The 26469-nt window shown below is 39.3% G+C and overlaps 1 protein-coding gene across 46 annotated transcripts in view; it reads left to right on the top strand.

Annotated features, from left to right (window-relative positions):
- The window catches only part of RBFOX1 (RNA binding fox-1 homolog 1), a 1017140-nt gene that overhangs the window by 771394 nt on the left and 219277 nt on the right, over window positions 1-26469 (top strand). For 3 of the 46 annotated variants that reach the window (XM_079320764.1, XM_079320767.1, XM_079320752.1), the window contains exon 1: window positions 18502-18809. The exons of 37 other annotated variants lie outside the window; for them this stretch is intronic. In XM_079320764.1, coding sequence (XP_079176890.1) covers window positions 18723-18809 — 87 coding nt within the window. In that variant the 5' untranslated portion in view covers window positions 18502-18722. Of the gene's footprint in view, window positions 1-3697; window positions 3717-18501; window positions 18810-26469 lie in introns of those variants that run through there. 6 more of the 46 variants (XM_079320783.1, XM_079320744.1, XM_079320768.1 and 3 more) reach the window with 5 other exon arrangements.

Below are 26469 nucleotides of genomic sequence, written 5' to 3'. Positions count from 1 at the left end.
TTCACTTTACACATGTGTGTCATGTTTTAAGAAACAAGTGAGGAGCTGATTTTTTTTTTTAACAGTTTATGCATGGAGTATGCTTTCCCTAAAAATATTTTGAGCGTAACTCTTTAAAATAAGGTTGAAAATAAATAAAGGATGGAGGCCTATGTGATGTTGTAGATTAAATCTAGACAAGATATTCATTTTAAAAAGCCAACAGAAACTGAAGAATTCTTCTGAGTTAGTTGTTTGAAATGGTCTGAAATTATGTGGATGGTTCTAACTATTGGAATCCTGAGGGACTTTCCAAAGAACATCAAAACCCAAGTGACTGTGTCAGTGGCAGCAATGAGCTGAGAGGCTTTGCCTTGGAAGTTTTTACTGCGTCACTGTAAGGATGGGTCAGCCTGGAAAGTGTGGATGCTTTTGAGTGAGAATTTTCCACAGTGTCAATGTTGAAAGATGCAAGAGAAGGGAAGTTGCAGTTGCAAAATTATCTAGCTTTTGGTAACATTTTGTAGGGTTAGAAACAGCTGCATGCATCTATTTTCTCTTCTTCTCTTTAATATGACACATCAGTGCAAAACCCAATTTCTGACCACAAGTTTACGAAAAAATGCTAGCCTGAAGTAATTTCTGCAGCAAAATGTTGACCACTGGTAAATTGGAGTTTGGGGTATATTAATGGAGGCTTAGCTCTGTTAACTAATGTTTTCTTGTAGTCTGTTTTCCCTGTTATTACTCAGAAAAAGTAAAAGTAAAGTGACAAAACAAACTGTTGTTTTGAAACATCACGGAATATTCCATGTCATTGTGTACAATGCTGCTGTCATTATTTTAAAGTTGGTGGGGTTTTTTTTCTGTTTAATGATGATAGATTTGCTTTGTTTTAAATAGTGAAGTAGTTTGTACAAAGGGTAATTCCTCTTAAATGGAGCAATTGCTCATAGTGGACATGCACAGATCGAAAACAATTGAACTGAAACTTCAATATCAACCTTTTCTGTCTTTAACAAAGTAGTTCATGGTACAGCTCTCATATCAATGATGAAAAGAATCCACCATGAAAACAAAGCAGAAAGCAACAAAATCTCCATCTCTACCCCAGCTATTCCATTACTGCTTACATGGTAAATTAGTGTAATTTTATTTGGGCCTTAAGCATTATGGCTATGGAGAAAAGCTGAATTCTCCTCTCAGTTACTTATGTCATGCTTCTGGATCTGATGATTTATAGGAGTCTGAAAGACTTTTTATCACATTCTTTCTTCATGGCTTAATTCAAAGTTGATTTATTTGCTAGCATTTTCAATTGATGCAGTCAATAGTGTCAATAATGGAATAAGGATTAGAACAGATTATCTTTGTGCTAAAATTGTGTAAAGAATTAAATGGATGAATAAGTCAAACAATTCCCGGATACAGTTTAACTTTTTTTTTTTTAATAGAGCAAAACCAAAAAGCACATCAGTTGCTGAATGCCACCATTGCAGTTACAGTTCTAACTATCTAGTTTTTGCATTTAGTACTTCAATACTTGACTCTCCAAAGGTTCAGGTATGTCAGTTGAATTCAATAAGTGATGTTTTATGGTGACACTCTTTAAACCAATCATGAGAACACTGCATTTCTTTGCCTAGTCCATTTACAGCACTCACTCTGTGGCTTTCCTGTAAAATCAGTTAATCTGACTTTAGTTCTTGAAAATTTTAAGCCTCTGTTATCTTATGAATTAGAGTCTTTGCACGATTTTGTTCCTCTCTCTGCTATTTCATGGCAATTTTCATGTGGGAATGTACAACCTCTGCTTATGACTGCATGAGTGCAAAGTAGTCCACGGTACTAATGCTCACTCACCATCTGTTTTTCTTACAGCTGGGCCTTGAATAATTGTCCAGTAGCTGATGGACTGAGGGTAGGCAATATTTTCAGGGTTTTCTGATTCATTTAACCAGCTCTGCTGCCCCAAGAGAAACACGGTGCTTGTTTATTCATATGTGTAGGGTAAAAGGCTATGTCAGACAAATTACAGCGTTCTGTTAAAGCAAAAAAAGGAGCTGCCATGCTACAATCCGTGTCCTGTGGATGCATTTGTACCTCAGGGGGCACTGTGGCACTCTGAGGGAATTTTAGTGTGTGAAGAGAGCAGATCTCCAAAGGTGGGAGTGCAGCTGTTGCTCCAGGAGTGCTGCTAATGCGGGTTTCAGGAATGGTGTCTTGCTGTTTATCCTGATGGGGTAAATGAGATCGTTGGGCATTCACCAATAAACTCGAGAGCTGGTGTTTGTGACTCCACCTGTGATTGAAGCCCCATTTCCATGTTTACATATCTTTTGTCTCCCAAGAGCTGCTGTGCTGTTTTCCAGAGGCTAATGAGAAGTGGCTCAGAGATCAAGTGCTGTAGCAGCTCATTCTGAGTAAGAGCTAGTTTGGGGCATTTAACTCCAGCCTTGTCAAACAAGGGCAGCCTCTTACAAAAGCTAGAGGACGTGCTTTAGTGAAGTACTCTTCTCTTTAAATACTAGAAGGAGAGGGGAAAAAAAACAAAACAACCCAACCAAAAAAAAAAAAAAAAGAAAACCAGCTCCAGACACAAAAACCCATCAACAAACCAGAAGAATCTGATAAGAAGGTTACCTGCTGCTTTGGACTATAAGGGCAAGAGCAGTTGCAAAGGAGCATCCGTGTGACAGAAGCAGGTGAATATTTTTGTCTTAGAACCGCTGTTTTTTTTCTAAATGACTTCTTTGAACATTTTAAAACCCTTTATCTGAAAAAGAATGTCTGGATATTCCGTTGTGAGCTCTTTGTAAGTTATCTCAATTCATTGTATTTGCTAAATATGTATATGGATGGATATTTTCTAAAAAAAAAAAAAAAAAAAAAGATGTAGTATTTTGTGCCAAGGGAAGTCTGTGCTGGTTATGTAACCAGGGGTTTTTCTCAGGGCAGCCAGTAGATATTTGTTTGGATTTTTTTTTTTTAACCCATAGCCATTCAAAACTAGACTGATATTTTTGTTGGGGTTTTTTTTGTGTGTGTATTTCTGAGTTGGTAAATAAGTAGTATGATCATGTTAATATTAGTCCTGCTAAAAATATTTTTGAAGTCTTTAATAGATGGTATAAATGAAAGTGATAAAAATTGTGACACTGGAATTTATCACCTTGTTTTATAGAGTTAGAATAATGTTGGTGGAAAGGAGAAGTCAACACCCTCTAAGAATCCTTCAAGCTCTCCTGCCTTTTAAAGGTGCATGTGCGATTGATTTATCAGTTTTAAAGTGTGATGTGTAGTGCAAGAGCTCTCCTGAGAACCTGCTGTCATTTCCTTGCTGGCATTGCTCATTTCCCTCAGAGTTGCCTAGTGCAGCACCATTGACTTCTTTTACATTTTCCTTCCCCTCCCACTCTGTCAGTGCAGCAGCCCAGTGAATTTAATTAGAGAAAATAGCATATCTAATGTCTGTGCTATCCTGCCTGGTTGTAGTTGGGCCTTTGGTCTTTTGCACTAGAGCAGGCTCCAGCTGTGGAGAGATCTCACAGTGTTTTGATCCTGCTCTTTCTCGTTGTGTTGAACACAGGCAGAATCAAAATTAGATACTGTAGTAAGAACTGAAGTGTTCAGTGAATTATTTTTTGTTCACAGTGAGTCACTGATTTTTACTTTTTCCTCCAGATATGGAAAGAAATTCTGTGGTGCTTCAAAATTGAAATACTTAAGATGTTCAGGTACTCAAGAATGCAAGTGCTTTCATTTTAGACCATCTTTAAATTTACCTTTTTAACCCTTTATTTCAAAATGCACTGCAAATTGTTGCTGTTCCTAACTATAACATCTTGAATTTTTTTTCATACTGTCATCTCACTTTTGTGGTTTGTGTATATCCTTATAATTCTAACATGTCTTGCCTCAATTCCTTACTGACTTGCACTAATATTTATTATAATTATGATGTAGTTTTGAACTTGACTTCTTATGTTTTGCTTCTTATAGGATTTTATTTTATAGCAACCATCATCTCTGCTGTGGACAGCAAGTCTTGTATACGTGCAGTAGTTAATTACAGATATTGATTATGGGCACAAAGCTTAGATTTACAAACAAGGAATGACAAGAAGTTTAAAATATATGCTGATGATAAACACAATCTTTCATGAAGCAGTGGGATGTTTAAGTATTTCTTTGAAATAAGCTAAATTAAACATTGTAAAGGGATGCAAAAAACAAGATGAAAAGCTCTCCCTCAGAAGATGATTTTGCCAAAAAAAACCAGTGTTAGTGAGAGAATTTGGGGGTGAACAGAACTTAGGCAGCCCATTTATTCCACCAAAGTTCCCTGCTTGAGCTTTTTTCCTTGTCATGTATTAGTCCTGTCTCTGGGATGTTACATGGCTGCATGGCTCAATTAATGCTCAGTGGCAGGAGGAGGAAAAAAATGTCTCTGTCTTGTCAGAAGTGAAGTTATTTACTTTCAAAAGCTGACAGAATAGCACTGCAGGGGCTTCATTTATTTCCGTTCAGAATGTCATTATTGTGTAATGCAGAGGGACTCCTGCATGCATTGCAGGCTTATTCTTGTAATCTTGAGTCTGCTGGGTGGCTGCAGAAGTGGAAAATGGCCCACTGGAATGTTTCCCTGCTCTGACTTTTGCAAAGCAGCATCCCAAGTGTCCTGAATCTTTTTGGCTCGGAGGGGATGGATGTGTTTGTCGGTGGTGTCACCTCTGGAATTGTGCTGTGGCAGGGCTGGAGCCCTGCTTGGATCCTCAGCTACCTTTGCAACGTGTGTCATTTTCCCTGATGGGCAGCATATGGCTGGAGAGTGCTTTTTCAGCATTCCTCTGTCTGTCATGCTCGTTAGTTTTCCCAAGTCTAGCCCCAAAAGGAATGTTTTGGTGCAGAATGTTTCTTGCTAGTTCATCTCAAAGTTTGGGAAAACATTCAACTTTGCCATTGTTGTGTTGCACATACTTCAGAGGCAGGATAAGTAGTTCTGATATTCCCTACCCAAGTTCAGCTTTCTGCAAAAATACCTGAGCATTCAGAAACTGCAGTTTCAAGGGGCTTAGTTTATTTTTCCCTTTCCCTTTGATACCATCTCTTCCAGCTTCACTTGGAATACCAGGCTTGGCATGCTCATGTGAAGTTGCCTGTTGCTCTTTGGAAAGCTTTTTTGATACACCAAAATTAAAAACACTGAAACAGCAGAGTTCAGGAGTTCCTGTGCCCTTCTTTCTGCCTGCTCTTCAAATAAATAAATGCTCCAATAGAAAATTACTTAATTTGGAGAGGGGTCACATTTTTAGTGATAGTTGATTTTTTTTTTTAGGAGTCAACCCTCTTTGATTGGATTCTTTTCTTGGTAATTTTTTTTTTTCAGTTTACAATTATTTAAATTAATTTGTCAGTACCAGATTTTATTTGCCTACAAATAAATGAAAGGATTCTGCTTCTAAATGAGCTTGCTTGCTCCTTTCCTTCCTTTTCTCTTCCTTTTATTTGCAGACATAAAATCCAATAAATTTCTATTGCAGTTGCCAGGCTTGGGGGAGGAAAAGGAGAGAAGTACAAAGCCACTGGGAAGCGTCGAGCACGGCGGATGATGGAGTGCATCTCATAGCAGCCAATTCCAACCCCAAATCCCTGCTGTGCAGGAAGGCTCCCCAGCTCACACAGGAAATGCAGCCATTGCACAGCAGAGTGTTAATGATTTATACACCCTGCACCAGTGCTGCTGTTCACTGGCAGAGCCGGGCTGTGTTAATATCACAGGAATTCCAGGGAAAAGGGTCCTGCCACGCTGGGTTGTTTTGCTCAGTGCGGTGGATGCTGCCTCATAAATCAAAGGAATTTAGTGTTTTACATCCTTCCAGAGCTGCTGAGGGTGGTTGCTTTTTTTTTTTGGTTTTTTTTTCATTTTTTAATCTGATACACCTAGGAATATTTTCATTTCTTTTCTATAAAGAATGAATGAACTACTGGATGAGATCTATCTCAGCTGTTTTAGGGTTGATTGGTTTGCTTCACAGTGGCATTATACTTCCATTTGTTTTCCATTTGGATTTATGCTTTATGGTGTTGTCTATGGAAGGAGACCAGCATGGTTTTATTACCATAAAGAGATGCAGATCACATTATATTCTGTCTTGCTTCTTAGAAATAACTAAATGCAATACAAAGGCAAAACGGATTTGCAGTAAGCAAAGCAGTTTTACATCTTTACCTAAAATAAAAAGAAATAATAACCCTTTTTTAATATTATAAATTTACAATATTTTTTGTTTTTATTAGCAAAAATAAGCTTCCATGTTTCTCTACAATACGAAAGTGATAATTTTTGAAGTTGTTTTTTTTTGCCTGGAAACTTTGTTTTCTAATAGCAACTGCAGGATTAGATACTTAATTTTTTTATTGATTTACATAATTATCCTTTTTAAATACTGGAACAAAATTGATGTTATCAAAGAAAATATGCATCTACATTTGATTATAGAAATGAAGATAAAGAAGGATGTTTTTAAAAAATATCTGAAATTTTGATGTTAACTAGAGTATTGAATAATGTTATGGGACATTGTCCTAGCAGAAAAGCTCTCGGTTTGGAGAGTTAGGGAACTTAATCTTTGTTTTCCATTGCCTCTTTAAAAGCTGGCTGGAGAGAGGATAGGAAATAATTGCAGGGAATGTGGTTTGCAATCAAAGGGGACCTGGTTTTTCATGGGAATCTTAAGACTGTATTACACAGCAGGCACAATGTGTTTTAACTTCTCTGGATCATTCAGTCATAAATTCAGGGGTTTTTTTGTACAGAAAATGCAACTGTCCCATCCTGGCTTGGTCACAAGGGAAAAGGTGATTCCCTCTGAGCTCTGTGGAAGTCAGCAGTGTGGGGATCAGTACTGCACAAGTTCCAGCTCCTTCATACTGAGAGCAATTCTTTGTTTATATGTGGTCTGCAGGCAAATAAATACCTTCTTCTGTTTTCCTCCCTGGTTTAAATATCACAGATTAATATAAGGCAGGTGCCCAGTAAATGAGGTTTGTGTTTATAGAGCAGCATTGCTGTATTTGTTTGTCCTCCATTATTTGGGTGCGTGAGTGTTTCATTGTATTTAATTATGTCTGTGAGGCACAAGACAACAGTCAACATCTGCTCCATTGTTGCCGTGCTTTACAGATAGCTTTGATGGGTTATTAAACAATCTATTTTTCAAACAGCAAACAGGGAAATAAGCTGCACCCATATTATGTGATTTTGTAAAGGTACATTATGTAATTAGTTGTCTAGTATTAGCACACTAATCTTTTATTTTGGTTGAATATATGTTATTCCATTTTTAAAAAGTGATGATCCTTGGCAGTTTTTATTTAATGGTGAATTTCTAGTTTCTCTATGGCTTGAGTTAATTTTGTCACTACTAATTTGATTTCACTATATATTTTATTGCCTCTGAGTTGTGAATGCTAATACAGAAATTAGAAATGTGCATTAACTTTCATTTATTACTGAAACAGCTACTGATGATCTATTACTACAGACACATCCTTAGGTATCTTGAACTATTTTTGAGTAAAGGTTTATGCTGTTACCAGAGCATTAGCTGGGGAAGGCAAGGTTCAAACTGCTTTGACTCAGATCTCACTCAGGGCAGAGCATCCCTCTGTGCTCCCTGGGCAGGGGGGCTTGTACTGTACAGCAGGGAGATGTCCCTGTAGAAACTGACTCTTGTACAAATGGATTCCCTGATGGAAAAGTGCTTGCGTGCTAATCTGCTTTTAATTTGGTTTTGGTTTAATGTACCTGTCAGCAGTTTGAAGTTTCTTTATGTAACACTGGGATCCATGGTACTGTATCTGGATGCATTAAGGCAAATCACTGAAAGATTGCAACTACCCAGCATGTGATTTGTTTTTGCCTCAAAATAAAATGTAGAAGAAAATGTTCCAGACACAAATGATGAACAGATCCTAAAATTAGACTTTCTGTAGCTTTTATCATTGCAGAAAGTCACCTATTAAAAATGTTTGAGAACATGAGTCTGTAATATTTTCACGGCTCCTGAGCTGCTGCTGCCCACAGTTCTAGAGCTGCAGCTTGCTGGGGTTGCTGCTGACAGCAGGACTTCTGGGGCTTTGGAAATGTTGTTAATCCAATGAGCCTTACTTAGGAATGCAGGTTTTCCATTGGAATAAGGTGCTTCCAAATCCTTTGAACCTGGGCTCTGCTCTGGTGAGACCTCACATGGAGTTGTGCATCCAGCTCTGGATCAGATTGCCCCAGGAGGGTGTGGAGTCTCCCTCACTGGGGATGTTCCAGAACCATCTGGACACAGCCCTGTGCTCTGGGGTGGCCCTGCTGGAGCAGGGAGGTGGCACCAGCTGACCCCACTGTGGCCATTCCAGTCCAACCCATTCTGTGACCTGTTGGAGCAAATCCAGAGGTGGCACTGAGATGATCAGAGGGATGAAGCACCTCTCCTGTGAGGAAAGGCTGAGGGAGCTGAGGTTGTTCAGCCTGGAGAAAAGAAGGCTTTGGGGTGCCCTAATTGTGACCTTCCAGTGCCTGAAGGGAGCCTGCAGGAAAGATGGACAGAGAATTTTTAATGGAAATGTGGAGTGACAGGACAAGGGGGATGATTTTAAACTCAGACAGAGTAGGTTTACAGGAGATGTCAGGAAGAAACTATTCACTGTGAGGGCTGTGAGACACTGGCACAGGCTGGCCAGAGATGCTGTGTGTGCCCCATCCCTGGAAGATGTCAAGGTCAGGCTGATGGAGCTCTGGCAAACCTCTTTCAGTGGAAGGTCTCCCTGGCCAGGGCAGGAGCGTTGAAAATGGATGATCTTTAAGGTCCCTTCCAAGGCAAATTCTATGAACTAAACTATCTCTTTTATATTCATAAAGAATTTATTTCAAAGTAAAAAAAAAAAAAAAGGCATAAAAAGCATGGTTATTTGGAAAACTATGCATCCGAATCGGTAGAGTGGTGCTCATTGAAATGTCATTTTGCAACAAATTCTCTCTGTAGAGAACTTTATTTTTAAGCTGTTTACAGACATCCATGGGGTGGGGGAACTATAGGTTTTTGTTTATTTTCTATAGTATCTATTACTAAGTTTGCTGGGGTGTGTCTCTAGGGAAGTGCTCATTATAAACAAACATTTGTGTTTGTGTGCAACCAAACAACCCAGGCAGGTGTCTCCAGAAGCCTGCGTGGGAATGGAGCATTCCCAGGCTTTTTTTTTTTTCTGACGTGGTGCAGACATGAATTTTCCTGGGTGAGAAAAGCAGGATTAGAATTTCTGCTGGGCTAGATCAGTTTATTGACTTCTGCTGAGAGAGTGTGAGCCTTGGCTTTGCTGTGAATTTAATGCATCGTGCAGTGAATGTGCATTTTCTGTCAGTGTATTCTTGTATATTTTGCTCAAGAATAGTTTTAGGTGTTTATTCACATTAAAATTGTACCCATTTGTACCCGTTGTACCCATTTCCAGAAGAAAGTGAATTTTAAATTTTGCAATTGCTTTATAGGAAACTCCAAGGGAAAGCTATTTTCAACTTTATTAAGGAAGCTGAGTTACAGCAGGCAGCATCTCATCTGTGAAAGTGATGGACACTGGTTGCCCTCAGAGCTTCACAAGGAGTTAGGGCTGTGGACCACAAAATATTTCAGTATTTTCTTTGTGTGATCCTAAAGGGGTAATTAGGGTTGAAGAGTTGAAGATAAATCAGAAAATTTAGTTCTTTGACCACAAATGGCCAAATAGATGAGTGGAAAAAGCACAAATATTGTTAGGCAAATACTTTTATTCTATCAGCTGAGCTTTCTAATGCTGTCTGCCTTGGATGCTCCTTACTTGTAGCTCTTGGCTAGACTTTAGTACTTAAACTATTGCCAGTGTCTTGAGTAGAGCTGAGTTACAGCTTACATTACATCTAATGCCTTCAAGTCTTAGTGTTTTATCTCTTAAAAATATGAAAGTTGTCAGTAGTGAACAGAAATTCCCTCTGATCCCTTTAAAGACCTATAGGGTCTTTATTATTTTGGGGTTTGACTTGGCTGTTTCTCCAAGGCACCCTGCTCTCTTAGGATATCTACCCTCTGCTGGTTTCTGCAATCAAACCATAGCACTTGGCATGGCAGTGTGCTTGAGTGATGTATTTATACAGGCAGGAGGCAGGGTTTAATACCATCTCATGATTCACTGTGCAGTCCTATTAATATGAACTTGACTCGGGGGAATAAGTAGCTGTTACTTGTCAGCAAATCCTGAGTGTATTAAGGGGGTGAAGTTGTATTGAAAGATCCTCACAGTGATACTCTGCAGTTCCCAAGGGAAGCAAATGAAAACTGCACTTTGATGAATAATGAATGTGCTAATTGGGGTCAAGAAGAAGTCATAGCTTCCTGTGATACAGTAGTTAGAGTAGCCTGACTACAGCAGTAAAGAAAAGTCTGTTTGACCAGATTTGGCAATAAAAAATATGTGGCTGTCTGTCATCTGTGTCATCTCCATCCAACTGAAGCCTGGGATGTGATGGTGACAGGCAGGTGGTTTATGTCTTCTACAACTCAGGGTGTGTTCCTGACATCCTCTCTGAGATCTTGGTTGGTGCCCATAAGAATATGGCCATGAGCTGATCCTGAGCCTGGCTGAGAGCTCAGATATTGCCCAAGATCCTGTGTGGAATGGATGAAGATGTCTCATGGCATGGCTTTGGTATATCACTAGGATTTATTAAGAGTGGATCTTGGTTAGAGTCAGTCTGTTCCTCATTTGCTGGGAAAAATGTTTCTGTTGCTGCTGGGCTGTATTTGCAAATGAATACCCTAAGGGGAAGATTACAGCCTGTTCTTACCTGCTGACAAAATACATGCAAAAATACTTATTTCTTGGTCATCCTGTATTCAGCACACAAAGGAGAAGAATAAATGAAAGAGATTAAGGAAGATATATGCAAGTATGATTCTAATACATATTTTGTGAAATACATGAATACATTCAAAAAAACCTTGAGATTTTATTAAAGATGTATGTGATACTGCTTATCATTTGTGGAAGATGTACATAATTTTCAGTAGTTAGTCTATGTAACTGAATGATATCAAAAAAGCATGAGATCTTGAAAGTGTTCTATGTTTCATACAAAATTTTCTAAGCTGCTTAACTTCTCATGGATTGGAGGCTAATCTCAGCTGGTTTAGAAAATGCAGATAATCTCAAGAGCAGAGTAGTGAAAGATATCTGAAGTAGCCTGGAGATGGGAGTGAGTGTGTTCTCAAAGAGGCCAACAGGGAAAATTCAAGTGATTTGGTGCAGCTATCCAGCTGATAAGAGTTACGTAATAAAAGCCAGCATGGAACTCTGCAACAGAAGGAAAACAATGCAGGGCTCACTAAGGCAGAAGAAATAAAGTGCAAAACTTTGTAACTCATCTTCAGTGTTGTGAATAAGTTGTGATATCTGCATGTCAAAATCAATTCTTGGTGCTTAAAGCACAGTATTTTCCTACAGGTTTGCAGCTGACTTTTCTGAGCGATCCAGGACAGTTGGAGGCACACAGAGAAGCTTCTTTCACAGAGTTGTGCAGGCCCATGGAGGTGCATTCTGCCAGTTTTTGTAGGTTTAGGAGACTCATTTCTGTGTGGCACCTTGCACTAGGAAAAAGGATGACATTGGGCTGCAGAGCTCAGCACATGAAATAACAGAAGTTTTCAGATTTGTCCTGCTTTAATTTTGACACAAATGCTGGGATAATAATGTGCATGTGATGCAGAATCTTTCTAACTGGTATGAGAGTGCAGCTCAGTTAAAAGAAACCTATAGCTGTTTGATTGTTTTTTATTCAGAGAGTAGCTGCTCACAGATTGCTCTCAGCTTTTGTGCCTTGATATGTAGAGCTGATGACAGGTCCTTACGTTTCTGTGGTAGCCCAAGGCAAGTCCAGGCACAGAGGGATCCCTTAACTCCAGTTTTAACCTGCTGCTTCTCTCTGGCATACATTTATCACCTATGTAAGTGAATGTGTCTTGTGACTCACTGAAGGGTAAATCACTCTCCCTGCTGTCAGGGGACAAGTACTTATCTTTTAGCAATCCAGTCTAAGCAGGGAGTGAGGGTTTCCAAGATGTAGAAGAGGGCAAGCCTTGCCTTTAGGAGTCCTGGGAAAAGTGAAGCTAAGTAGATGTGTATATTTTAAGTGTGTGTGTGTGTTCTTTTATGTTGTTGTCATTGTTGTTGTCATTGTTGTGATCTCCTTGAACCACATACAACTTCAAAGGAATTTACAATCAGAGATGGATACAAATTAGAGTTGACCTGCAGATGAACAGGGATATTGGTCATCATGCCAGTTCATCCCCCAGTCAATGTTTTTGTGGTATTCTGGCAAAAGCAGGTTTTATGGGCTGAAAGAGAATATTCATAGATGTTTAGAGAGAGTCCTACCTGGCAGCAGGCAATTTCAGGAGAAAGCATCAATACCATTTGGAGTTTGTTTAGGAGGTGAAGGAGCACAGTATTCAAGGCAAGACAAAGGATATTAATTAATCTTTGGGCTGCTGACATGAGTAGCTTGGGTAGGAATAGGCTGAAGTGAGCCTTTGAAGAGAATGACAAGTGCAGGACGGCTGGTGACAGGGGATGACAAGCACTGGATAAAGGTAATAAAAGGACGTGTTTTGGGGCAGTGCAGGTAGAGAAGGCAGTGACCTTTACGAGAGCATTCCAAAAGAAATGCAAAGTAAACACACCATTCTTTAGCCAGTGAGATCCACAGCAGCCCATGGCTCATACACAGCACTGACAATAAGAAAGGAAGTTGAAACCAGAGAGAAAGGAGTGGCTGTGTGCTCAGAAACCAACATTTACTGAAATATTGCACTTCAAGTGTTGCAAGGCCAATTGGCCTCAAGGGCAACAGCCTTAATTTCTCTAGGGCTACAAATAGTTTCCCAAACATATTTCCCAAGATTTGACTTCTGTCTCAAGCTCTTGTACTCAGCAGGACTGTAATTATTTATCTTTATTTATCTTTGAAATATCTTCCAAACTTACTATTATTGTATATTTAGATGAAAAAGGCTAAAATCTGAACTGCAGTGGAAGTGAAGCATTGTTTTCTGACTGAAGAATCAGCTGGGTTCATCTTGACCTTACTGCTAGTTTTTAATGTGCTCCTGAGAGCTAATGCCATTGTTAGATGCTAATGTAATTTTTAAATGGAAACCTTAAACTCAGAAGAAGAATGTGTTAATTCTAAATATGCTGTATCCCACATGCTTGAAAAAGATGGTTTCTTCCAGTTCTAAATTCTTTCTATATCGTGCCCTATTCTCTAGTGTGAACTGAGATGTTCAATAAACTCCAGCAGCTCTGATGGACATCTGCTGTGCTGATTACCTGTATGAGACCAGCAGACAGCTTTGATTTGTGTAGGTGACATTTTCTGCTTTAGGAGCCAGTAAAATATCCGTGCTGGGTTTTGGCTCTGCTGTTCTGGTGAGAAGAGCTGGCTGGGAATTGGTCCCTGGCATGAGCAGCTCCTACATGTTCTCCATGAGGAGGAGAGGGAACAGAGAGCAGCTGAGGGCAGGGCGAGCCTGGATGGTGCTGCTGGGGCACTTGAAGAGCCTCTGGCCCCAAATGGCTTTTGCAGAAAGGTGGAAATAGTCTTAGGAAGAGAAGTGCAGCAGTTACAACAGTGTTAGCAGCTGTGCTGGGGAAGGTGAGGGAAGATGTGCAGGACAGCTTTTTCTGCCTGTCAATATTTCCTTTAGTGCCAGATCACCCCAGGCAATGCTAATCAACAGCAGCACCTTCTCTTTCAAAGTACCTGTGGTGCTGATGTCTGGTGGTCCATTTTAGAGACTGTAATCTAAAGTTGTTGTGGATGAGGGAAATTATCAGGAGACTCAGAAACCGATTTGTCCTTTGGCTTTTGGAATTTACTCTACCAGAAAACCACTGAGAAACCTTGGAGAGAAAATGGAGAACATCTGGACAATGGGAAAGGTGGTCAGACATGGGAGACTTGAACTTAAAAGATCTGAATATGACATAGCATAAGCTCTGAAGAGGGTGCCAAAGTGGTACCTGAATTATGTATGACCTGAGAGATGGGAAAGTTAGGGCAGTGTAGGAAGGAAGTAGAAATTATTTGCATTGGTGTTGTGCAGCATTTGGAAGAACTATTGTTTGTGATATTTTGAACTAGATACAGGAATTAAGAAGAATTAATTATTTGGCAGGAAGATGGTCTAAATAGATTACTTCTGTCAGAATCTGATTAGAGCATACATCATTGATTGGCTGATGACTGCATTGCAGGGATCTGCCTTTTCCAGGCATTGTGGCCCCAGGGAAGTTGCTTAAGTCTTTTTTTTCTTTTTTTTTTTTTTTTCCCCCCTTTCTTTTCCCACCTTATACCACAGCAAAACTTAGGCATCTGCTTTTGTCTGAGGAAGTATTTTGGTCATTGTCTAATGTGCCATTTACCTCTCACATGCAGGTGAGATCAAGGCTCTCATCTTTGTTGCACCATTTTCATTTTTCTTGTTCTGCCTGAATGTATAGCCCAGTTTTCAGGCATATTTCTAGTTTTATTTCTGTATCTGTGCATCCGGACTGTACAGCAGTCTCCATTTCCTTCCTATTTAAATGGCTTTTTAGCAAGCCTTCAATGAAACTGCTATTAGAGCAGTCCTGTCAGAGCTTCAGTTCTGTGCTAAAACATGAGATTGTGCTATTAGATTGCTGGACCTGAAATATTTAGAAATTTTGTGACCTTCTACTCCTACCCTACCTTGCTTAACCTATGCTCCTCACCTTTAAAAGGAGCTTTTCATTAATTAAACCTGCCTTTTTGCAAAATTCTGCATAGCTGAAACAAATAAGATTGTGAATTTTATTTTTGTATGTGCATTTTGCATATAAAGCTAGTGCTTGTGTTTTTTTCTTCCTCTCTCATTGATGAAATCAATTTTTGGTTTGAGAAGATCAATAATTTTTTAATAAAAGAAACCAAAGCCAACTAGGGTTTGGGAACAGCTGAAAGTAACATGCCCTCTATGAGCGCACTGAAAACGGTTTAATGTCCTTTGTTTTTTCCTAACAGCATTATAATTTTCTAGAATGTAATGGAAATGAAAGCTGTATAGTTGTTTAAAATAGATGATCTCCCCTTTTCCACCCACACAGGGAGCTGATTTTTGGCAGGGAGGAGGAGCCCTGCAGCAGGCAGAGGAAATGGTGCTGGCACCACCAGGGACAGCAGAGGGGCTCGATGTGCATGTCCCGACCATTCTGGCTCTGTCTGCCAGAAGTTTGTGTCCATGCTTGACCTTTATCAGCTAAAGGTCCTGCTGAAGAGAAACTGAACTCTCAGCTTTATCAATACTTTTCTGGCTTATCCTCTCAGTCCTCAGCACTTTTTGTGGTCAAATTTCCTTTATTCAACATATTCCAGCGGAACGGGAGTGACCACTGATACTAACAAACGGCAAACTGTAAAACTCAAGTGAAATACTAACTAATGGCAAACTGTAAAACTCAAGTGAAATTTCCTTTCTGTGTGGCTGGGAGGGAGAAGGAATGTGTTGGTCTAAAGTGGTGGAGCTGATGTAGAGGCCTTGGCATGAGTTCTGAGCTTGTCAGGAGGCAGAGATGTGAGTAAAGCTCTGCTGTGCTTCCGTGGTTTTGATTCACAGAGGTTTGTGTGAACTTAGGTAGCTGTGCACACATGGGACAGCAGCACAGAGCCCAGCCAGCAGGTCAGAGCCTGCATCTGGAGTGCCCCACACACAGACACTTAGAAGCATGTTGTTATAGTGAGGCAAGCAAAGCCTCCTTGCACTAAAACAGGTAATTACGGTTTATTTTCAACGTTTGTTTTTGTATGTTGCTATCTGCCATGGAGAAAATAGCAATGGGAGACATTTGATGTTTTCATTATTCTGGAATGTTTGTACTGCTTGCAAAGGGCTGGAAGTGTTCTCCTGGAAGTTGCTGAGTTCACACTAGCACTGCTACTTCCATCATATAGTTGTCTGTCATAAGCCACCCTTTTTTCTTACTGTGGGTTTGTAAGGCTGTTCTAGACCCTCACTAGGCAAGATCAAAATACCTCCAAAAAAACCCCCAAACTTGATAAAATATGTTCAGCCTAAATTTATTCATAACTAGGTTTTTACATGATTTTTAGAGTGCCAGGATTGTCCTTAGCTTAAACAGTCTCTTCCTCCTACTGTTTTCTTCCCTATTCACAGATTGCTTTGCTGGGGTAAACAAATCCAATTTAGATTTCTGTTGCAGCGTAGTTGTTCCATTACCCTGAGCACAAAAAGGAATTTTTCTACAATGGTTGTATTTGATTTTTTTTACTATTTTTAATGTAGACTAAACTATAGTCTGTTGGAAGTACCTCTAAGAAATCAATAAATAGTTGAGAATTTAAAAATACTGCTAATTTTCCTTTTCGTATCTGCATCTCACTAGCATCTCAAATTCTTTAAACAGATGCAATAAGGTACTGCTTTTCTTCCTCCTGAGTTTAGCTCTGAAGTTTCTGTTATTAGGAGGAGCATGATCTTGCATTTTGTATTATTGAATTCCATCCCATTTCTATTAATGCAGCCCATAAGATTTAGCAGTTCTTTCTATGTAATATCCTTATCCTTTCCAGTCTTGACAGTACTTTCCAACTTTGTGTCATCAGGAAATTTCATCAGCAGGTTGTCTTGTGCCAAAATAATTAAAGAAAATGTTAAAAAAAAAAAATCTGTCCCAAAATAGATCACAGAAAAGCTTCCCTTGAGCCTGTGCTTTCCTCTACAAATCTTCCTCCTCAGGTTTTCTAACATCTTATCAAATATATACATACTGAAACAAAAAACCTGCCAAGTATTTTACAGAGCAATTTAACAGTTTTGTATTTATGTCAGTTGTCCCACTGGAGTCATTTGAGTAAAGCTTGCAGAATCCATTTTATAATCTCCATTCCTGGGTGAAAGAAATCTGCTTTCTTTACAAATGCAGTTCAGTCTGCTGGATGAAACAAATAAGCAGTAGTTAAAGTGAACTTCTTTTAGAAATGAAGTATTTTTAAGTGAGTTGTGATTGCAACTTGCTTTCTCATATATACCTTTTGTTTATGTATTTCTCTGTGAAAGTTAGTGACTGACTTTGTATTGGAATTCATGGCAATCTTTTGTAAAAATCCATGATGTGTGAGCCTGCTTAATAATTAAGTTGCAGAGTTTCTCTTCCTTGGTAAGAAAAGAGCAAGAAAAAGGATTTATAGCTAAGCATGGTCAGATAACCAGTGAGAACAACATCATCCCCAACAGAAACAGGAGCTGGAGTGGGGTAAACATCATTTCATCATGTGACAATTGCTGGCCTCACTGGCAGCTCCTGCAGAGAGCATCACTGAGGGTCACAATTCCACATCTAAAGTTAGCAGTGGGGTAAGGCTGGCAGTGGGGAGGGCCAGCAGGCAGCTGCTCAGGAAGATTTCTAAATCCTGCAGCTTGGCTGAAGTGATACACGAGAATCAATTACCGAAAACCTTCCACGATGGTCAAAATGTGGCATTAAATAATTAAGTATCACATCAAATCTTGTCTGCAATTAGTTATCTGGGAAAGTAATTATGCAACAAAATCAAGTAGCTGAAATTAGTGGTGTGAAGCACCCTGATTATTTCAAGGCTGTAGGAGATTTTTTTTTTTTTATTTCACTTGTAACATGAAGTTGTAAGTACCTAACTAATTCTTTATTGAAATAAAAAAGTCTTGCTCGATTGTAATTCTTGTCATTAGTTACATCTGCCATAGAAGATACATAGCACATAAAACAGGTGTTAATGGCTAAGCTGGTTTTGTCTAAAGTAAAAATGAGGTGTGAAAGAGAATGTCTTGTAAGTAGTACATTTCAAGTCAAATCTGTTTGATTTTGGGAGGAAACCAGCCTAAATTTCAGTCCTGTGTCTCTTGCACCAGTAGTGTAAGTAGATTTGGAGAACAGAGTTGAAATACTCTAATGTGAAGATGTGTTCTTTTAAAATAGTTATGATCAATTTAATAACATACATGTTGTGAAAGGTTAGAAGAGCCATTAAAATATAATTTACACTAATAGAAGTCGTTAGCTTGCGTTAGTTAGCTCACATATTCAAAACAAACAAAAATATAATGAAACAGAATGTACCTGATATTACAGACTGAAGTGTGAATGCTCACATGAACATTGTTTAACAGCTTATAAATATAGGGAAATGTCTAATTTTGCAATCATGATAAACCTGATTATTTTGAAAATGGCTTCTGATAGTAACTGTTGTCATGTATGTGCCAGAATTGATCAGAAGATTATTTCTAATCAGTAGATCTGTATGGAATTTGATCTCTATGTGTTTAGTACTTAAAAATCTGAACTGATTAAGAGTAGTTGGCTAGTCATGTTACTTAAGCTGCTCCCAAAATAGCACCTTCCTTTTTGGGTAGAGTTAGGTTTGCAGCTGTTGTCTCTATCTGTTGTCTCTGAAGAAAATTTTAACATTAAGTGTTGCTGACGTCAATTTTTTTCTTTTTTTTACAGCTGATGTGGGCTTTGCCCCTGACAGAAGTTATTTGGTTCTAGCTCTGAGTTTGGAAGAAGTTGGTATATAGATTTTCCCCTAACTTTCAATTGATGTGTTTAGCTTTAGTGGGAGTAATACTATCACTTAAACCATGTTGTCGTCTCAAGGAGTTTTGCTACATCCCTATGGAGTGCCAATGATTCTGCCGGCAGCGCCATACTTCGCTGGACTTGTTCAGGTAATGCAAGGCCGCTTCCAACAAGCAACTTAACTCTAGTGCACTTAGAGCAATAATTGGAATTTTTATGGTTGAGAAAGCAAACACTTTTAATACAGGCAAAAGCTCTCGTGTAGTCGGTGAGAAGACAGTAGGAAATCAAAAAGATGGATCACCCTAATCTGTGTATTGACATCTCTCATGGCTGAATAAATGGTGTAGTTGAGCTATATTTGCTTGTATTGATTTGTCTGCTGTTTAACATTCATGCCTTTGCTTCACGAGGTTGACCACAGGGCAGAGGATTTGCTATCCATTCTAGGTTTCTGAGAGAGTCAGCATTCCCACGGCAGGTCAGAAGACAAAGTAACTTACCATGATGTGTTTAGGTTAAGTGTTTTAGCACAGCAAATAGGAATAGTGTTAAATATGCATTAATTCATATGTTACGCGTCACACGGAATGAAAAAGGGGTTGTGGTTTTGTGTGTATAGAAATATATCACCTGCAAAGAATATTTATGCACATCCTAGTAATTCCTTTGAGCCCTCAAAGTGTAAGATCTTGCTGCAGGGCAAGAGCTCTGTATGTTTAGGAGTCAGCTGGCAGCTACCAGATTGTTTTTGTTGTTTGCTTTTTTTTTTCATCAAAAAGTAGTGCTACTGAAGTTTCTTCTGCTAGACTTGGGATTCTGAAAAGATTGTGTAGCTGCTAATTAAGCAATAAGTATCCTGTTGTTTACAGTATTAGAAGATATTAGGAAAAGTCAACATTTCTAAACTCTGATAGAGTTGTACCATCTAAGTGGCAGTTGTTAGATATTGTGCATTGACAGGGTCAAGACACAGTTGTGTGAGGGCATTTCTGTGCTGTGCTAGGGATGAGTCAGATTATCTGTGAGAGGGAAACTTTCATTGTGCTCCTTTACTCCAACACTCTGCTGGCACAGAGGGGCAATCACAGCATCAAACAGGTGGTTCTCCATATAGGTCCCTTCAGTAATAGAAGACTGTGGGTTGTGTTCTTCAGGCTTAATATCAGACACATATGTCTAAAATAGAAATATAGCATTGCACAGTGGCTGTGATCAGGTATTGGGAATGTGTGTCTTGTGGGACATGCAAGCTGTGGCTGCTTTTTATGCAGTGAGACACATCCAGCAGGCCTCCATATCCATTAGAATTTGGGGGTGAAGGTCGGGCTCTGGAGCTCAGTCAGACCCTCTGCCGTCCTGTCCAATAAATAATTACAAGCAAATCGTGCCTTTCACTCCATGCTGATTGATGTTGAAATTGCTTCTGAAAGTTCTCATAAGTTCCTGTTATAGATTAAGTGCCGGTGTAGGAAAAATAACTGCACCCAACTGAAATGGGTGAATGTAATCAGGTTTAATGGACTCGAGAGCTTGTTGGGAATTAAATAACTATTGATTTGTTGGAAAGTTGCTGTCATTACAAAATGCCACTCTGGATGCATTATCCAAGCAGATAGATTAGAAGAAAGGGCCCTTTGAAAATTTGGGATGCCTTATTTCAATTTTTTTTCTCTTCATTCTTTCCTTAGAAAGATATATTCAAGCCTGTATTACTCCTTTAACATAGATCTAAAATAGTCAGGCAATAAGAAGTGTTGAAATACAAAATAGGTATTAGAGATGCAGTTGAAAAGTGTTCTTTGTATGAATACTCATCTTCTCTCCTGATGTCAGACCTGAAAATGGCATTTTGGAAACCAAGCACCCATTTGAGTTATTGTCCTAATGAGTGAATTACAGCATTAAATGTTTCCAGCAATTTGTCCCCCAAGATTTTACCTGCACTTAGAGTATCTCTGGTCAGCTTATGACACCAGAATGCTTATTGTTTATATCTTAAAGTAAATCTAAGTATCTAAAATGAATTATGCAAAGGACAGTTGATAGGAATAATTTATATTATCCTCTTCTAAGCAGTAATTACATAACATTTTGAACTTTAATGGAAACTTCTTCAAAAATATGCCTTGATATACTGATTATGTAAATATTTATTTCTGGGTTGTAGGTTGACAACTACAACCCTGAACTGTTTTTGAATATGTGGCAGTTTTAACAGTTTTATAGGCTTAAAAGATGCCAGTTTATTTATTTGCATGGATTTCTACAGAAAGTAGGTGTACCTCTGATCAGGGATTCCCTATGATTTCCAACTGGCTTTATTCCAAGGTTGTGTATGTAAGCAGTAGAGCATTGCATAGAGATCTGGGGACTGTTTTGGGAGGGGTTTTTTGTGCTTTGTTTTGAATAGTTGGACCAGAGAGATCTGTGGAGCAAGGTTTGTCTTCAGAGGTCCTGCACCTTCAGGTGTTTTTTATTTTCCCTAATGCTGTGGATGAGCAGCTGCTCCAGCCTCTCCCAAATTCATCAGTAAACCCTGCCCTGCATCCTCTGCTGGCTTCTGTCACACCCTCGTGTTAGGGAGCAGTGGAATGTGTGAAGAACAAAAAAGGGGTGGACATGCCTTACAAAGCCACGTGCATTTTCCTAATTGCATGTATTCTATTAAGGAGATTTGTATTCCTCTTACTGAGATGATGTGTTTGAGTGAGATGATGGAAAGTGAAACGCTTTTTTCTTGGAGAGACACAAGGTCCAGGGTTACAGAGATGTTGATGCGTATCAAATTGCATTAAATATACATGCAAACTTATTTTCCAGTAAATAAATATACTGCAAACTTATTAGAATTATGGCCTATGACTTAGTAACGCATTTTTAAATGAGAAAATATATTTGCCTTTTCCTTCTTTCTCCTGGGTAAAACTATTTGAGGGGGAAAAAAAAATCACATGCAAGTGCAAATAATGCATAAATAGCTTTATGCCTCCTGTGGGTGGGGAGATATTTTCTGCCTTGGCACAAAAGGCTTCAGGGGCTGTCAGAGCCACGAGGACCCAGGCAGGGACTGCAGTGCAGGCACCCTGTGGGGAGGGCAGCAAGGCCCACGTTGTGTCAAAACTGTCCTGCTGCTTCTCCTGGCAAGGGACAGGAACAAAATGCCATCTAGGATTAAGTGTCAATCCAGCAAGAGGTTTGCTCTGCTGGCCTTGGTCCCCATCAGAGCTCAGTCATTTGATTCCCAAGGGAATCTTTCATGGCTCTGGATGTTTCAGGTATATAAAATGGTTGCAGTTGCTCTGGTTACTTGGAATGCTAGATTTATGATAAATTTTGAAAACACACATGCAATATAGGACGTTTTAATAATGGATGCTAAATTATTTATTACATGGCTGGGTTAGGTAGCTCCATTTCCATTTTGCAAAGAGGAGTTCAGAGGCATTATTATAAAAGTTATTAAAGTTGAAATTGTTTAGACTTTTCAGCAAACTACTGAAAAGCTCTGGAAAGGCACACAATCCTATTTAATAGAAAATGTGGGACTTTTATGTAAAATATTATAAAGATGGGATTATTTATTAATATGGTCAGTAATTTTTAAAATATGCTTTATTTTAACCTGAAAAGTTCTAGGAGTTCTGAGGGTTTAAGCTTGTGTTCATTGTTAAAAAGTTGATTGTTAAAACTAAGCTCAAACCTTATTTTCTGCTATTATTTGCTAACTTGTCTATGTAGTGATAAAGGGGAGAGTTGGAGAAGAAAATTAGAAAATAGGCTGGTGATTAACTATTTCAATATATTTGGAATTACTGTACTTTTAAGTACATCATTCTTAAGCTTAGCTTTTTCTGAAGATACTTTAATTTCTTTTTCTTTTTTTTTTTTTTTTTTTTTTTTTTTTTTTCTGTGTATCTGATTTTCCATAATTGGTTAACCAGTGTGTTTGACTGACAACTGAAAAAGTAATCTGGAGATGGTTCCATTTTATTTTAGGGCTGAGAGAATTGCCCAGAATATGCTGTGAAAAGTAGTGGTGCAGTCTTCATCACGGTGCCATCACTTTCCCCATCTGGAAAATCCTTGTTTTAGTGCTGTGTTGGAAGTGCTAGCAGTGGGTACATTCTGCATACTTGTAGGTGTTAGTGTGTTAGGCTACCTGCAAAATCACTCTTGCATTCCAGCAATCCAGTCTTGGGGAATGCTATGAATTTCTTGTCACCTTAAATGAAAAAGGCTTTTGTAATTTGGTGGGTTTTAATTGAATAATACATTTAAAATAGCAATGAGGAGAGGTTTGAGTTCTTCCAGTGTTGCCTGCAGTGGTGTATGGTTGTTTCTGTTGGTTTTAGATTATGATCTAGTGGAAAGCAGAGAATAATTTCTGTTTACATTGGCTGAATTGCCTCTTTGAAATGCAGTAAGTAGATGATTTAGCTTAAATGCAGATTTATTCTGGCTTGATTGTGTTGTTCTGTCTCTCCTGTTTCTAGTGCTGCACTCCCAGTGCTTTGTGAGTGGAGGATGAATATGTTTTATGTTGCAATCACTTTTCATCTTGTCTTGGTTTTGAGAGGCCATATCTAACATTTCTTCTCTCAGTCAGAGAGTGGCAAAGTTCTTCTCCCTTTTGTATCAAAAGTGTTTTTAGCACATGTGAAGTGGTGGTGTTAGTGATGAATATATTCTGTATTGTTTTGATAGCTGAAAATTGTTGCAAACCATGTTTAAATGTCTGGAAATCATAGGATTGTTTCTTGGAAATGACCTTTAGGATTTTTAAGTCTGACTGTTAACCCAGCACTGCCAAGTCCAACATTAATCCATGTCCTTAAGTGCCACATGTACGCTTAATTTTTAATTTACCCTTTTTAAGTATCTCCAGGGATGATGATTCAACCATTTCACCGGGCAGCCTGCTCCACTGCTTGACAACCCCTTTCTAACATCCAATTTAAATCTCCCCTGGTGCAGCTTGAAGCCATTTCCTCTCGTTCTGTTGCTTGGGAGCAGAGCCCGACCCCCACCTGGCTACAGCATTTGCCAAGAAGTTGTGGAGAAGGAGAAGGTTCCCCCTGAGCCTCCTTCTCTCCAGGCTGAGCTCCTGCTGCTCCAGCCCCTTCCCCAGCTCCATTCCCTGCCCTGGACACGCTCCAGCCCCTCAAGGTCCTTCTTGGATGAGGAGCCCAGAAGTGTCCCCAGGATTTGAGGTGTGTCCCCAGGATTTGAGGTGTGTCCCCAGGATTTGAGGTGTGGCCTCAGCAGTGCCCAGCACAGGGTCACTCACTGCCCTGGTCCTGCTGGCCACACTGTGGCTGACACAATCCAGCTGTCCTGGCTGGATTGTTTGGCATTTGCTGCTGCAGGTGCTTCTGGTGGCCCAAGGGCAGCAGCTGGCCTTGGTGGCCAAAGAGGACTTGGACTCCTCTGGCTGCTGCTCCTGGCCTGAGCCTTGCTGCCCTCCAGCAGGTCCTCAGTGCCATCCCCAGCCTTCCAGAGGGACATCCAGTGCCCTTGTCCAGAGCATGGATCAAGGGACTGAGCAGAGCTCAGGCTGCTGAGCCCTGGGGAGCCCTGCAGTGCCCTGCCCCAGCTGGGGGCAGCTCCACTGCCCACTCTGGGCATGGCCAGCACCCAGGTTTGCACACTGGGAGCACTGCACCCATCCAGGACACAGCCAGCCAGTCCCAGGACAGTTCTGAGGGCAATGTCAGGCAGACACATCCACTGCCTTTCCCTCTGCATTGAGCAGATAACTGGGAGGAGATCAGATTAGTCAAGCAGGACCTGCCATTTCAACCCCTGCCTTCCTTGTCCTGTATGTGCCTTTTCATGGCACTCCAGATGATCTCCATACTTTGGATTTATTATTTAACTTTGGATTAAATTGTTTTCCCATTTAATCCATGGATCAAACAGTCTAGCCAAGAAGCCTTGCTGGTAAAACCTGTCAGCTGCTGAAGAGGCTGCAGACAGCTTGAAAGTATTTGGTTATTGCTATTGCAAGAGTTTATGTTCTTTTAACTTGTCTTTATTTCTTATTAGTAAGTGCAGATACCAAATGCCTGAACCTGCAAGGGCAAGAGGGAGGGTGATGACATGGAATGTCTTTCCCATTGACCAAAAAGACAATTGTAACAAGAAGAATAGCTTATCTAAGTAGTTTTACTTCAGCTAAGAAACAAGTGTTTTTTCTGCCCTTCCACCTGCAAATTTTTTTCTCTCTTGCCTTTATTTTGGAAATCAATGGGTGACAATTCCAGTGGCCAAGGCAATGCTGCATTACATTTTTCACCTGTTAGTCTGTCAGCTCAGTCGATGCTGTGTTGTAGTCTGGGCTTTTTCATCTGCCAGATTTCATCTGACAATCAACAGGCAGATTTGTTTTTCCTTTTCCACTTTTGCATGTGATATGAGTATTAGTGAATTTTAGACATGATGATCTATAATTATGGTCAGTGGCTTGTATGCTGGATAATGCACTCCAGTGGAGTGTTTAGTATGGCAAAAACTGGGTAAATCTGGGAATTTCTGACTGCAGGGGTTTTTAAGGGGAATAAATACAAAAATATTTGTGTTTGCAAAAAAAAAAAAAAAAATCTAAACTTGAAATATCTTTCATTAGGGTAAGTTCTATCTATTTTTTCATCCCAAAGTAAGACAAAGCTTTAAAGATTTGGATTCTCTGTAGAAGCAGATTGTTTAACTTGGCTCCCCCAGCTAGAAGGCAGCAAGCTGATATTGTTGTTTCCAATGATCTGGAATTTCAGCTGTTTTATTTTTTCTTTTTTCTGGCTTATGCATAATCATCAGTAATAAAACTTCTGATGGTCAGATTATGACAGGAGATACAACTTTGAAGTTCTTTTGCTTTCAGTAGAATGATTCACAAGTGATATAAAAATATGCTTGTACATCTAAATATAGAACAGTCATTTTAATGGCGTTTGCTTGAATATTTCACCTATTTACCCTCTGATAAGTTATCTTGTGTTCCACGAGCTAATGTTAGAAACTCAGTTGAAATACATCTTTTGGGTCTGTCTGCTTGCTTGCTTTTTTTAACTGAGGTGTGCAGGTAACTGTTTGCTCAGACCTGGTTTCAAAGAGGGTGTTGTAAAAACATATGAGATGTCTATTTCAGTAGACCAGGTTGTGCAGAAAATATGGTAAGGATGTAGCTATTTCAAGAATAAGTACTTGCACCTGAACCAATTAGAAATTGCATTTAACTGCTCTGTTACTATCTAAGAGTGGTGGAACCACACCTGGCAAATATCTGGCAGTCAGATATCATAGATAATTTGGATTTTTATTTTTTTTCTGGGGGGATTTAGTGTAGTGACAAGTCACGAACATTGTAAATATATGATTGGAAACTGATCCAGATAAATTTTCTGTGTCAAACTTTCACAAGACTGAGGTTATTGTGCATTAGGGTAAATTCTGATATCCTGCTCCTTTTCTTTCTCTAGGGGACAGCTGCATGAGCTAGAGAGCTTGGAGAATGACTTAATCATCCAATTCTGATGGGTTTCATAAATTAGTAAAGAACGTAATTTCTTTTTTAAATCTACATATTGTTTTGTTGCTGAGCTGAGAAAAAATAAGTCTCTTGCCTCTATATTCAGGAGGCAGAATGGTTCATGTTCTCATTTTATTTGAGGCCTTTAACTAAATAAAACATGATGCCTTTCAAGGAATGTTAGTCATCAAGGAAAAGCTATTCAGACTTTGATAAGTATCCTTCTGTGAAAGCAACTTCTTAAGATAAAGCTAAAAGTACTCAAAGAAGTGAACTGATCT

Source organism: Erithacus rubecula, assembly GCF_903797595.1.
Source record: "Erithacus rubecula genome assembly, chromosome: 17".
Taxonomy (NCBI): domain Eukaryota; kingdom Metazoa; phylum Chordata; class Aves; order Passeriformes; family Muscicapidae; genus Erithacus; species Erithacus rubecula.
The sequence above is the reverse complement of the archived record's forward strand: the minus strand, read 5'-3'. Positions and strand labels throughout refer to the sequence as shown.